Genomic DNA, 16,176 nt, shown 5'->3' with positions numbered 1-16,176 from the left:
GTTGAGTGCGTTATTTCACTCGATGTTATAAGTCCTCTACCATCCACATCAAAACAAACATCTAAACGCAAAAAACCCACGCTGCTGGTGAGTACAGTTGGAGGCCTTAAAAAAAGCATTTGAATTTTGCATTTTGCTAATTTTGTTGTGAAGCATTCTTAAAATCCAAGCCAGGGAAACCATGAACATGATGTTGCAAATGTAAGCAGTGGGGCTCATGTTTTTTTTTTATTTAAAGAGACAAAGTCGCATCCACCCAAAGGTTATTAGCGACATTCCTGTAACATCTGTAATAATATTAAACAATTAATTAAGTTAAATTTTGTGTAACATATTTATACATTTTAAGTAACCTAATAAATTGTCCGGAACTAAACTTTTGTTGAGGAGTGCTTTAAGGTTATTTGGCAAATTGTAAAACTGTCTTTGATGTACATATTTAGGACAGTCTATCAAGAAGTGCTTTATACTGTCTACTGTATTGCATGTTTCGCATTTTGGAGATTCACTATTTGAGAAGAGATAGGCGTGAGTATACCTACAGTGTCCAAGTCGTAGACGTGTAATAATAATTTGGCATCTTCTACTTCTGGCTGTGGACTTCCATGAAAAAATGTCACTTTTGATAGTTCTGAGTTTCGAACTAATCATTCCACTCCCGATTCCACGCACTTAACACCTTATTTTTGAAATAAACTTTTAGATCGGAGATTGTTCACCAATTAGATGTTGGAGCGTAGCAAGGCGATGGAAAAATCCATCAATATTCCACTAAAGTAGAGACTTGAATTTTAATGTTGGCTTAATTGAGATGTGTCACTTTCCGCGTCCGATGCCTCACTGCCAAGATAATTATGGATTTTTTTCCTTATGGACGTGAATTTTTACGTTTTATGGATCTTTCTTTCCTTTAAATGGGGGTAAGCTTGACTGAGTATATGGGACAAAGCTGATATGTCTGTGGTATATTCTTGAATTGTGGTTATAGGATCTGTTGATCCCGTAATATTCATTAGGAGCATGTTAAGTTGATCAAAGTTTAGAGGGAAAGGTAGATGGTGATTTTCTATGAAGTTTTTAGCAGGATCAAGTGAGAGAGAAAATGAGCATTAAAAAGTGCTTGTTGAACTAATTTTAGCTTTTTTAGATTTTGCTTGGACTTTAGGTGGTGGAAAAATGTTACATTCTTTTAAAGATGGATCTGCTTCAGGTGAAATAATTTCATCAAAGTTACGTTTTGGTTAATTAATTATGTGACTGTCCTTATTTGATGCATCTACTTTGTTCGGTATCTCCGGGATATTAGAAATAGACATTTGTTCACACTGAGAAGGGTTTGTGTCATTGGGTGCTTGCAAGGATATATTTGTTGCGCTGGATACCGATGCTTCATTGTTTTGGTTGGGGTTTAGTTTAGTTAGTGGTTCGGAGCACTGTGAAGCAATGTGACCTGGCTTCTTGCATCTAAAGCAAACTAAACTGTTTTGAGAAATGAATATTCTATATATCGTGTTGTCAAAAACAAGACTAAATGACTCTGTGTTAGACTGTGAGGACTGATATAGATTTGTCTTCGAAAACTAAGGATGTGATTGTACTCAGGCATAGAAGCACTAATTTTGAGGAATGTCATGGGGGAGACAGGAAGTATGCCGATTTTTTGTATTGAAGGGCATACGCCGGAGAGCACAAGTCGTTCCGCTGGTGTAACTAACCTTCTTGCTCTGACAATTTCACCTTGTATTTCTATTTGGCCATGATTATTCATACTGACAATTTCACCTTGTATTTCTATTTGACCATGATTATTCATAAAATCATCCACTATTTGTTTATAAATACATAAGTACATATGCGATTATTAGATAATCTAGAAGAGATTATATTTTTCGGTTGAATTATATTTCCAAGTGGGAGAAGGTAGTCTTGAAGTTTGGTGTTTTCTAAGGCACTAAAGATAATTGCTTGGGACTTTAAAGGAAATTGCACTCTCGGCGCTGCCAAAGAGTATGACTGTGATGCGTTTATTTGACTTTGATGGTCTTGTATAGTAGAACTGTTGTGTGATTCCATGTTTGAATTCATTTCGATAAACGATAAAAGTAAGTCCGACCCTGTACACCTGCTAAAAATGATATATCGGTCTTTACTAAAAGAGGTTATTTTGCTGGTAAAACTGGATTTGTTTATTGACAACAATAACAAATAATTGCAATTTGCTGACTTTAATGCTAATTTAACTGGATATTAGGTGTAAAGAGTTTGTACACTTACAGTTTATTTCAATATATCACAGATTCACAATTTATAACTTATATTAAACTTTGTTAATGTTAAAAATATTCGGAGTCCACATTGAATACAACATTATAGTTATCGATGCAGAACCGAACTCCGGGGCTCATGTTTTTTGAGCAGGAATTGCACCAAAAACGTTGTTTGCATTTGAATGTATGCAGTTTTGCCCTGTAGTACCTATTAAAGACTAAAAATACTTTAAGTTTTTTGTATTTTTGTTAAAATTTGGGCTACTGTTTATTAGAATTTGTGATATTAGTAACAATAGTGCAATCTCAGATCTCTAGCAGAGAAGTGGCGTTTTATTATCCTTTCTTTTATGCCATTGTAGACAGACTTGTTGGGGTAAAACGATTAATGCATTTGAATGCATGATTATTTTTTCTGTAATTTTATGATTGTTCTCGTTTCTTGGTAACCTAAAGGACGAATATCAAATAAACATTACATCTGACGCAGTTTTTATTTTTTCTTTAAGTTGACTTATGTTAAAAGTATGACACTTTTAAAAAATAGTATACCGTTTTAGGCCAGCTTCCAGTGGGCTCTCGTACCATAAAATTTTGCTATATTTGATAAATTTTGACTTCAAATTTAATTATACACCTATCTACTTATGAAAGCTGTGTTTCGTAATGTATATGTTGTATTAAAAACTTTAGAATCTCTCAAATATTAATTAAATAAATTCTATCTCTAAATGATGTCGCCAATAGTTGTTATACCTTATGAAACAGTTTTGTAGAACTACCTTTAAGTTTATTTGACAATATGTCAAACATACATTTAGAAAACTTTTACAAATAAATATATGCATAATGACTGTGGGAATGTTTATACTGTCCCAAAAACACCGTCAGAACTTATCAATAATTTTTATAATCTTAAATATATTTCAAATTATTGTTGGTTGTGGTATGACCGGCTCATCACTGTATATAATCATTTCAGTAGCACCGATGTTGAAACAAGAACAAACAGAAATTAACTTTGCATTTATAGTAACAGGTTTGTGTGGAACTAATGTGATCGTTCACTGGGTTCAAGGAATACATATTAGTCAGAGATGTTTAAAAAATGCAAGTAGGTATGTATATATAAATCTAGGTACCTACAAACTTATTATCCTCAACACGCACTGTAGAGAGTTAGTTAAGTCTTAAAAATAAACACAAATGATGTGGAATCTGAACATTTTTACCAGCACCAAAAGATTCTTTAATAAATCGATAATAAAGCATAAGGTATTTCTTTAATTTTCAAAAAAAAAAGGTAGTTTTGTTTAGATGTTCAATAAAACTCATCCAAATACAACTGATAATTATAGTTATATGCGTTATATTTAGGGTAAATACAAACTGTAATAGTATCCTCATCATTCTCTTTAGTATGGTTCTGAAGATATTTTTTTTTTGAAATTATTGTATTAACTACTTGATTTAGTAGAAATAAATCATTATTTAATTAAAAATAAATAATATTTGATCTTTTAAAAAATTGTTTCGTTCTCAAAAATAAAGATTGAGAATATTTAAACGGTAAATATAACGCATTTTTAATTAAAATTAAGGTTTATTCCCATTAAACATATCTAGTATTTAACATTCTCTTTGGCTTTACCTTTATAAGTGATTAACCTCTGTAGTTATATTTTTCCATGCTTTATTTTGAATCACAGCAATATTAATCTCATTTAAGAACCTACACATAATAATTATCTAACTAAACAATTATGGTGTGAGGAGTCTAACCTCAGAAAATGGGAGATGTGATCACTATTTAGTATAGAGCAAGCTTTACTTTGATAATGTTACTAGAGATAGATGGAGGACAGTAAGGTTAGATACTAAAATATAAATGAAAAATGCGCAGGAGGAATCAATAAGTTGAAACATCGTAATTTGCATTTTGAGAACGATTTCCGAGTTGGAAATCGAAACATCAAATAAAGATATTTGAATTATAATTGTAGTCTATTACCAAAAATCATATATACTATTAAATAAGATCACTAATACAAAAAGTATTTGATTTTGTACAACCACTATTGACACTTCAATGTGAACAGTATCTGGGACCCGAGCATTTAATTTCAATACTTGTTCGACTTTGTCTGTTATCCAAATCGTTATTATTGTGAATGTTAGGGCTTTGTTGCGGTCATTATAAATGATTGTATTTTGAAAATATTTTGTACAATTATATAGGGTAGCAAAATAAACATCTCCTCCAAAAGTGCTCCCAAAGTTTGAGGAAGATGATCTTAAGTAAGAAATCTCCTACTCATCATGGCCCACACATTTTAAATTGGGGAAAAATCTGATGATCTTTGGAGCTAGGACAAACGATTGACTTTAGCCTGTTCAATAAAGTCCATGGTAACTCTTGCAAAGCGTGACCTTGAGCTATCCTGTTGAAAAATTGGAGTGTCTGAAGGTAGGGTATGAAATGAGATCCCAAAATTTCTTCTACGAATCGCTGAGCTGTCATGTTCCCTCTGACCAAGATTAGAGGTAACCTTGAACCATAAGCGATGACAACCCGCACCATAACCCTAACTCTGCGATGCGCTTGCCGTTCGACAAAAAAAGATAATCGAGATTCATCACTTAAGGCAATCCCATTCGATTCCTGGTCTCAAGCCAATCGTTCTCTGCATCATTCAAGACGATTACGTCGATGTTCAGAGGAAAGATGCAGGGGTACCCAGTGTAGCCGAAATGAAAAAAAAAGCCAAAATTGCGAATTTATCCATTGATTTGTAATAGACTTGGTAGTGGAGAAGCGGTCTTGTATAGCCATTAACCTTAGGCGACGATGTTGACGCTCTGTAGTTCATTGGTGCCGCCCTATGCCCCTCGATCATCTTCGTGATCAACCTTCTTGATGCCATACCTGATAACATCTAACACAGTATCTTAACTTGTGTGAATCCTATTTGCAATTTCCCGAAAAGAAAGTCCGGCTTCTCTTAGGCCAACTATCCGCCCCTATCAAACTCGCTCAGTTGATGGAAATTTGCGCGTCTTTTATCTGGAAATTATATACAGAACGTTATGACTTTGCATGTGGAAAAGGGCACTCTGAAAAAGTAGTTTTAGAAATAACGCGAGATAAACTTAACGTTGGGTATTCTCTTTTTATAGATAATTTTTATGGAAGTGTTGATTTAGCAAAAACACTTTTACAAAACAATACCTTCTGCACAGGAACTTTAATTTCCAAAGAAAAGGTAAGCCTAAAAAGTTTTAGAAGCTAAACTAGCACAAGGACAGACAGTAGGGAAATACAAAGATGGCATTTTAGTAGGAAAGTGAAGAGATAAAAGAGAAGTTATGTACATATCCACGGAATTTAAAAATTATCTTATCGAAACTGAAAACAAAAGAAACCAAATAAAAATAAAACCACTACCTATATCCATCGCATCGGAAAAGCTAGATCCACCTTCAATCGGATGGGGGCCTTCTTCAAGAGTCACAATCTCTTTCTTGATACAAAAGTAAGAATGCTGCGATGCTACGTCTTCTCTGACCTTTATATGTTGTTGAATAGGACCTTGAACGAAGATATGTGCAGAAAACTGGAAGCATTTGAGATGTGGCTATATCGGAGAATGCTTAAGATCCCGTGGACTGACCGAATCACAAATGAGGAGGTCCTCAGAAGAATGAATAAGAACCGAGAGGTACTGACCACCATCAAATCTGGAAAGTTACAGTTCTTCGGACATATTATGCGAAATGAATCCAGATATGCTCTCCTTTAAGCCATCCTGCAAGAAAAAATATTTGGAAAACGAGGTCCAGGAAGAAGAAGAACATCTTGGTTAAAGAACCTCAGAATCTGGTTCAATACAACATCTGTGCAGCTTTTCCGCACTGCTGCGGATAAGATAAAGATTGCCGTGATGATCGCCAACATTCGTAACGGATAGGCACATCAAGAAGAAGAAGAACCTATATCCAAATATAATGAGTTTATGAGTGGTGTTGATCGGAAAGATCAAATGCTCGCTTACTATCCATGTGAGCGAAAGACGATCAGATGGTATAAAAAAATAAGTATTCACATATTTCAATTAATTACTATTTAAATGGGAATAAGCCACAATTAAAGGTTAAAATACGTTTATTGACGTTTCAATTTCCACTTCGGAAATCGTTCTCAAAATACAAACATTAGTGTTTGTATTCACATCTCGTACTACATATATAAGAAATATTTCACACTCAGTTTTTTTATCCAGTCCTCGGTCTGACAACTTATCACGCGCTACGTAAAGTTACATATTTCGCTTTCATCACGTATTTTCGTATATACTCGACATAGCAAAGTGGTCAGTCTTAATAACTCTAAATACAAATTGTAAAAGTATTTGTAAAATTAACTGTGCTCGAATGAAATAAAAATATTTAAACTCACAATCTACTATTACTTCGAATTTTACCTGCTCCGACAAAGATTAATTAATCAGTCTTTCATAATCAACCATGTATAAGTTTGGTTATGTTGAGGACAAGAGATAGTCACAACAATAACCTTAAACCAACATCTATGTAAATGCACTATTAACCAATAATTAAATTAATTCCCTACATTTCCATGCGTTTTTTTATTTTGTAGGAAAAGTACTAGCAGTGTTTTTCTATCTTGGACTTGTTTGGGAACAGGTACAATTATTCAACTTCTCATAATCGCTCATTTTGCAAGAAAACTAAACAAATATCTGTATAGATCTATAAAACAGTCTATAGCAACAGGTATGAGTCAATATTTGCAAGACGTAGCTTGGAAAGAAAATATGGACAGACTGCAATATAATAACGAATGTTGTGGAATGATATCTTTTGAAGATTGGCACAATACGAAATGGCTTACGAAATATCACGTAGATGTTACATCGAAAATGATCAAACAGTAAGTTTTTAATATCTAAATATGTATAGCGATCTCGATTTATTCTCTGTTACTGTTATACACACACATATATATCTATATATATATATATATATATATATATATATATATACATATATATATATATATATATATATATATATATATATATATATATATATATATATATACTAAAACATAAGTTTTACACTGCTCCTGTAGTGATCATTTCCCAAGTTAACATGTTCCTTTGTACTGAAGACGACCAATAGTCAGAAATACGTATATACGGTTGCCTTCCATCTTATACACATATTTATTATATTGTTTTCCTTTGTTGCGAGCTATTCCTTTATTTTACTATTAACTCGCATTAACCTTTTGCTTGTTTGAAATATTCTAAACTTTTAACATTCCTTTCCTGAGGTAGCTTAGCTTCTTCCGTGGATATGTTAATTGTTGTTCTGGAAATGTCAGAGTCTTCTAACATGCTCCTTTTAACTTGGCTGCTCCGTATTGAAGACGACCAATAGTCAGAAATACGTATATACGTTTGCCTTCTATCTTCTTCTACACATTTTATATTGCTTTCGTTTATTGCGAGCTATGCCGATACCTTATAGCTTTATTTTACTATTAACTCGCATTAACCTTTTTTCTATATATATATATATATATATATATATATATATATATATATATATATATATATATATATATATATATGTACATATATACCTTGGGTGCAAAATAATCGACTCCAAATTATTTTGCGGAAGTAGGTACGTCTCCTGTTTAAATCTAAAAAGTATAAAAAATATTTAGTGTACAATCATTATCCTCATTATTGAGTTTTAAAAAAGTTTTGTTTTTTGGTGAATCGGATGACGTATTACAAATAAATAATGCAACACGTAGAGATGGAGTCAGAATTTGACTCATTAAAATCGACACGCACCGATTTAATGCGTTCGGTTAACATCGTACGCATCAATTTCCATAGCAACCCACTAATACATCAGACACTTAAGTTCGCAACTACATTACAAATGGATACCCCATTCGTCAAAGCAGCTCAAGCAGTAGCATTATTGAGAGAAGGCCTGAGCCATAGGGCCGTGGCAAATCGACTAAATTTAAGCCAGTCTGCGTGTCCCGAGTGTATCGTGAGCACCAAGACACTGGTGATTATGTCCGCCGACAAAAAGGAGGCCGTAAACGAATAAAAACGGAGAGAGATGATCGATTTCTTGTATCGAGATCCCTGAGAAATCGATATTTGACTGGTGCCAATCTCAAAGAAGAGCTTATAGAGGTACGAGGTGTGGTTACCAGCGTTTGGACAGTCAGAAGGAGACAAAGGCGATGAGAATTTGCTCTCGAACATCTGGATTGGGACGACTATCAATGGAGTAGGGTATTATTCTCCGACGAAAGTACGATCTACCTACATGGCAACGACAAGAGGCGTCGAGTTTATAGAAGGCCACGGGAGCGATTTGCTCAATGTTGTATACGAGAAATTGTGTCATATGGAGGTGGTTCTTGTATGTTTTGGGCAGGCATTTCCATGGATGAGAAAACCGAGTTGGATTGCGTGCCTGGTGGAGGAGGTTTAACGGCGAATCGTTACATCAGAGACATTTTGGAGGAATATGTGGTTCACAGTGGTGAGTATGTATGGTCTGTGATGTGGTTCCATACGCGGGATTTATTGGTGATGCCTTTATTTTAATGCTCGATAATGCACGATGCTATACCGCACGAGTCACCACCACCTATCTGACTGAGATCGGTATACCTACAATAAATATTGGCCTGCGTTTAGCCCGGACATAAATCCAATAGAGCATGAGCTTAAACGAAGGGTCTGGGACAGAAATCATGCACCAAGGAGTATAATGGAATTAAGAGCTGCGCTTAATCATGAATGGGAAGCAATGCCTCAAGAATTTATAAGAAAAGTTATCTGATCCGTACGAAATCGATTGGAAAGTATAATTAGGAGTAGGGGTGGTAATATCAAATACTGAAAATAAAGAATTTCATTTTGTAATTGATGATTTCTCTGTTCATTACGTCTTTCTTGCGTTAGTACCAATGATGAATATTTAGAAAACTCTGTTCGTATTGCATATTGTTTTTATAATGCGTCTTCCAAATAATGCAATAGCAGTTTTTGTAAGTTCAATACTAAAGTTATTATTTGCACATTACATCTTTTTATTTTCCTATTTCTTACATTGAAACAGAAGATGTAATCTCAAATATCGCGTTTGAGTCGATTGTTTTGTACTCAAGTGTATATACAATAAACATCCATTTGTAGGATTCGAACAAATGGGGAAATACTTACATTTCCGGTAGTACCTTGGAGTTGCTGTAAAGTTGATTTTCCATTACAATGTCTTCACGACCCTATCCAACAAACAGAATATGCCCATATATGGGTTGATGAGCCTTCTATTGTAATGGAATCTATAAACACTAAAGGATGCTTAAATTTAATAAGAAAACCCATTACGTGGACTATAAATTTATTTGTGACGTTTGTATCACTGTCATGCATTGTTCACGTAAGTTCAAAAATATTCTTAATTAGTGTGATACAATCAAATCAACAAGCTTTTCAATTCATACATATAATTCACATTTACTATGATTTTATGTATTCGTATAATGTTCCATTCATGTTTTATTGTTGTTCCCAATCTGGTAATTCCTGACTCGAAATGTAAAAAGCTTGTCGAGAAAGAAGAATATACTGTTTATGTGTATGTATGTTTCAACTATGGTATCACTTACATTATTTAAAGGAGCTTTATTGAATCGTCTTGGAATCGATCTTTCTTCTACACAAAATTACATCTTCTTGCCAACATTTCTTTGCCTCAAAAACCGTATTTTTATTTAATCCATAATGAATTACCACTAGTCTGATGGACTAATCCCACTTCAGCTTTAGATGAAAGGTTGGCGATTAAAATGACAATTGTAGTCTTGTAAACTGCTGGACGAAAGATTTTTGCGGATGAGCGGTCAACCATCTTTTGATCTTTTGCCCTGTACTTTACCTTCCAATCGGATTTGGAGATATATATTTTTCACCTCTTAACACATGACCCAAGTATTGTATTTTAATTCCATTGATTATTCTTAATAATTCTTTTTGTTTGTTCATACTCCGAAGTACCTCATCTTTGGTAACTTTTTTTACCCTTGGTATTCTCAGCATCGGTCTGTATAAATACATTTCAAAGGCATCTATTCTTTTTTCTGTTTCAGAGTCAATTGTCCAACTTTCACAGACATACAGCAAAACAGAGAAAGTGTAACATCTGATAATTCGAATTCTGAGCTAGACTAATCTGATCTTGTAAAAAATGTTTTCATATTCATGAGTGTTTTCATCGCTTGTTCGATTCTTGATAGGATTTCTTTTTTTGGATTACACTGGCTTATGATATTTGCTCCCAAATATTTTATGGAAGTTACCTGTTCTATTATTTGTCCCTCACGTATCTCACACATACCGTGTGAGATACGTCTAATGAAAAAGTTCACTCAAGCACTCTTAGATTTGAAATTTATCTCGATCATAACTCGAGATTAAGATCAAGTTTGTAATCATTTTTAGTTTAATTTTGATCGTTTTGATTCAAATTCTTCAAAGATCGAAGGTTAAGTGATTGCTGGGTTATATTTTTGTTTTTTAGCTCACTTTGGAAAGAGTAGATGATTTAAGATCCTGAAATATTTTTTCCCCAGTAAAGGAACACTGAAGGCTGCTTAATTCTCCAGCACCATCCTCAGGCTCATGGTTCAAAGGTTTAACCAAAACCCTAGGGGGCTAGGCTAAGCTCCCTTCCTAGGGATTTGTCTTACCAACCATTGTTTCCTATTCGTTTACAATTAGTTTTTTTAAATTGTATGATGATCATTTTATGCTTTATATATATATATATATATATATATATATATATATATAGGTATATATATATATATATATATATATATATATATATATATATATATATATATATATATATATAGACATATAAAATATACTTTTGATTAAGTCTCTCATAAAAAACTCCAGCAATTATTGTTAATTTCATCTGTATGTGAGCCTTATTCTATGTATTTTGACCATAAATATCTCTTGTCGCTCCCTTTCGCTAGTCTATTCAGTGCTATTGATTTTATAACAGAGTATTATATCTGTTGAAAAGTTATTTTTAGGTAATTATTTTTATGTTATCGAGAATCCTATACACGTCATCAAGAAATGCTATATTATTAGGTAATCCGGAAGGATTAGCGCCTGGTTGGATTTTTGGAAGAGGAGATTGTGGATACTCGGGAGGAAAAACTCTTTTAGAGATTATGGTTAGTATACTTTCTTAATCCATAAAATAACGCTTTCTACATCAAAACGTGACACTTGACACCATACCGATTAAAAACTATATTTCAATACAGAATCGGATATTTAGCCTAAAATTTTAAATATCTAATAAAATTAGTGGCATAAAAACTTTATTCGCAACTAATAAAAATCTTAACCAAGTGCGAAAACCACATAAATATCGGTATATTTTCAAACGATGATATTCTATTAACATTAGACAGTGAAACCTAAGTAACCCGAAACCTGAATACAGGTTCTTAAAGTTTGGTAATTACTTGAATATTGTAAAGTAAAGAATCAACTTAAGTAACGCAGAATCCTGTATATGCAGGAAAATTGGTTTACCCAGCTATTTTTATTTATATTTGACATAATTTATTAGAACACTTTTCAAAGCAAATTATCTCTAACACGAGCCAACTTTGAGCATCTAATGTCATGAGTTAATCATAAAAACACGTATTGTTATGTTTTCATGTTTATACATCAAGACGTTATCTAAGGAGAGATTTTAAATATTGAGGAGACATTTAACTCTTTGCTGCACCAAAATTTATAGATTTCTAGGCCCTTACTGCACTGAAAAGAAAATCTTAAAAAAGCTCATTCCTGTTTAATTCAGTCGAACATTGGTTAATAAACAAACAATTTTCTCAGTAAAAAACTTTATTTCCAAAATTGCGTTTCAGGGTGGTCCACATTGGATCATTATGCAAGTAGTAACAGTTCGTATGTCCAAAATTAGGATCTTATTTCTGAAAAATAACTTAAATGAATTAATTATCTCTGTGATATATTTGAAAACAGTCATTAGTTTTTCCAAGAAATAATCCTATATCACAAATGGTACATGCCCATTGAGATTTCATAGGTTTAATTTTTGTACTGCGAAGTGCACATCTTCTACGAGCTGATGTAAAACTCAAGTATATCTAATTTTTGGATGTACATTACGACTTCTATTCTGCACAGATTCTACATAATTTTCTTTCAGTTCTACCAGTTTTTCTGTGGGTCAATTATCTGTCACCCTTCGACTAAAATTCAAGCTCATAAATGGTAATTTCTTCAGCTTATATAAACTGTAGCTATTTATTACACCACAATCTACAAAATGCCAAAATATTCTCACCCTCCATTTCTTGCTTTTTCGTCAATCGCATAAGTTGATTTGAGTTGATCAAATCTATCCACACAATTCATATTTTTACTAAACTTATTCAATTTGGACATGGAATTTGGTGTCATAATAATTCTTTATCTTTCCTTTTCACTTCGACTTTAGTTTGTGGATCATGACAATTAGAGAGAAGGTGGACTGTGCGTTTATATTTCCACTTAACTATACTTATTCTATCATTGCTTACGTTATAATCGTATTCCCCTAGCTTTAAACTCTTATCTTTTTTAAGTTTGGGTAAATTTTTTGATTTGCCATAACGGTACCACATGCATTTATCATTAAATTTTAATTCCTTCAATAAATTGTAGGGTTTAAAATAGTTATCCAAATATAGACAAGAGTGGTATGAATAAAAAAGTTGTATAAAGTCCGAGTATGTATTTTATATGAATAAAAATATTTTGATGTGGCGAGTTTCTTCTAACAGTACATAAGAGTAGACACTCTCTCTTTAATTTTTAAACTTGTCAGAGCCTGACACTTAAATTACACTTCAACATTTTCTTTATTAAATCGATATAATTCTTTAAAGTCTGGTAACTATTAGACTCCAAATTTATGGAGTAAATTCTCATCCTAAGGAACATAAAAATATTTTTATTCATATCAAAAAGAAGAATATTCTCACAACAAACTGCACATAACAGTACCTACTCAAGCTGGGTATCTGTTTCTGTTTTTTATTTATACCACGTGGAGCATTTCCTGCAAAATTTGGAGTATAAACTAAATTCTTACGGTGCTAAGGGGTCTTTACTTCCTAAAAGTCAACACGGAGCACAAAAACTATTACTGTCGATGAACAAGATGAAATTGTAATTCGTGTTGAAGAGAATCCAGATATCAGTACTCGCCGATTGAGTCTGATAACAGGGATAATCCCATCGTCTGGTTTTAGAATATTGAAGATAAAAAAACTGCATCCATCTCATTGCATCATTGAACTCCTTTTCAGAATTTATTGCCTCAAGATTTACCTGCGCATCTAACATTTGTTCAATTTTTACAAGATAAACAAAATATTAACCCAAATTTTCGGGATACAATTCACTTTACTGATGAAGCAACATTTATCAGACAAGGAGTTTTTAATTGGAAAAATAATCATTTGTGGGATTCTGAAAATCCCCATGCTAAGAGAGAAACCTATTTTCAGCACGACTTTAAGGTTAAGATTTGGTGTGGTGTAATATGTGACAATTTAATAGGCCTTTCTGAACTTCCAACCAATTATTAGAGGATATACATCTCGCCTTAAGACAAAACATGTGGTTTTTGCACGACGGGGCACCACATTAATCTTTAGAAGTTCGTCAATACTTAAAACAACAGTTTTCGCATCGATGGACTGATCGTGGACGTGAGTTTGCTTGGCCACCAAGAAGTCCTGATTTCAATCCTTTGGATTTTTCAATTTGGTCGCAAACGAAGCCATTAGTTTACAAAAAAAAATAATTATTTCTCTTTTATAATTGCGTCAGAAAATAGAAAAGCCGCGAATGTGATTAAAAATAATAGAATAAGGTTATTTGATACTAAAAGATCTTTGCGAGACCGGATAATAAAGTGTATTGAAGTAAATTGTAGACCTTTTCAACATGACATGTAGTGTAAAGTTTTGTGTTTTTTTACTTTAACTACATTCAATTTGTTATTGTTACACATTTAGAGAATAAAATATTTTATTGTAACATTAAAATTCATTGGACTTTTTAGAAGCAAATAACTTGATAACTGATCGAATTACATAAATCAAAAACAACAGTAACTTTTTTGTAGAATTTAACTCTTTTTCATATTTTTTATTATTTTACCCATAATTCAATAGAAAAAAAAATTGCGCGAAAAAATCTTAAAAAGTTTAACAAAAAAAGGCTAATTAGTGCCCTCTATCAGCAATCCTAAATTAGAGTACAAATTAGCAATCATACGAACAAGCTAAACTTTGTCGAGAATATTAATTTTGGAACCCCAAAAAGAATACAAAAAATTTTTTATCACTTTTACCTCCGGGCTTTCCTCTAAAACCTAAACAAGTAGATCAGTACAATAAATTTGTCTCTTCATTTTCAATTATTTTTTTATAGCTATCCTTAAAAAATTAGGGTAAATAATTTTTTTGCTGTCTTCTGTTCAATTACTTGAGTTAAATTCAATTCCAAACTACTGTCCAATTTTTTAATACCCTAACTCTTTCTCCAACGAAAAATAATGTTTTAATATAGGTATTACTGACACTAGGTACTTAAGTACTGTTTTTTTGTGAGTAAATTTGCAACTATTGGCATTAAAAATTATCAAAATGTACGAATGTAGGTATGCTCAAAAACAGTCTCGTCACTCATCCAAACGCTTTGCTTTCACCTTCATTGGCTGGAGCCGCGGAAGTTTGGTTAGACGATTTATATCAACGCATCCGAGAGCATATTTTGCTTCCGCACCATCATCTGCAGCAGATTTAGTGCGAATAAATAGTTGATTATACTGCACTACAAGGAAACATTTGAAAAGTTTGATTAGGAGATAATTTTAGAATATTAAAGATGTAGAAAAAAAGTTAAAAATAGTTCTATTTTATGCATTTTTACGCTAATTTATTTAAGTATACCAATAGAACCACCATTTCTTAAGATATAAATCTTGAAGTATATATTTCAAATTAGCATGTTTTAGGAACGTCGTGTGCAGTATGTAGAACAATCCGACTACAGTGAAACCGAAACCGCAGAAACAAACAAGACAAAAACGAGCAGTAAATTTAGTTTCAAAAGATTTTTCAAAAAGAAACGAGTCTTATATGATGCTAGTAATACTGAAAAATCAGACGACGAATCTGCGAAGTTATTAGACAATAATGTTCAAAATTTTGATTATGAACTGTCTACTGATAGTGGCGAAAGAAAAACAAAACCAGACGTTGTATTACGCAAAGTGAACGAGATTAAAACAAATTCTGAAAAACCATTAAAAAATGATCGAAATAAGAATAAAAAGGAGAAACATGTTGATAAAAAGTCCGTTCAAATATATCCCGAACAAATATCTCATTCACCAGAAATGAAAAATAAAGCCGAAATAAATAACACTAAAAAAATCATAAAACCTGAATCTTCTAAAGATAAGAGTAAAATTGAGACTTCTGACAAGACATCGAAATCACCAATAAATAAAAAATCTAGCAGCAATGACACAGATGAAAAAAAGTTAAAACATTTGCATGAGTAGAACCTATACTGGAGACTTATTAAAATGAACTACTGGAAAAAATTACATTTTGCCAAAGTTGTTCCAACAAAATGAAAGGAAAAGAACAGATCATGGTAATGTAGATAAGTATTCTATGTAGAAATCAATATTTAGCATTTCTTAAGAATAAATATATTAA

General features: G+C 32.6%; 1 protein-coding gene across 1 annotated transcript; it reads left to right on the top strand.

The window, feature by feature from the left end:
- Window positions 1–3,073: 3,073 nt before the first annotated feature.
- Window positions 3,074–16,176, top strand: LOC140433333 (uncharacterized). Its single transcript, XM_072521363.1, has 5 exons — window positions 3,074–3,385; window positions 6,925–7,218; window positions 9,527–9,773; window positions 11,440–11,586; window positions 15,465–16,176. The coding sequence occupies exons 1-5, from the start codon at window positions 3,117–3,119 to the stop codon at window positions 16,014–16,016; spliced, it is 1,509 nt and encodes a 502-aa protein (XP_072377464.1). The 5' UTR covers window positions 3,074–3,116; the 3' UTR covers window positions 16,017–16,176.

Source organism: Diabrotica undecimpunctata, chromosome 2, assembly GCF_040954645.1.
Source record: "Diabrotica undecimpunctata isolate CICGRU chromosome 2, icDiaUnde3, whole genome shotgun sequence".
In the NCBI taxonomy this organism is placed as follows: Eukaryota; Metazoa; Arthropoda; class Insecta; order Coleoptera; family Chrysomelidae; genus Diabrotica; species Diabrotica undecimpunctata.
The sequence above is the reverse complement of the archived record's forward strand: the minus strand, read 5'-3'. Positions and strand labels throughout refer to the sequence as shown.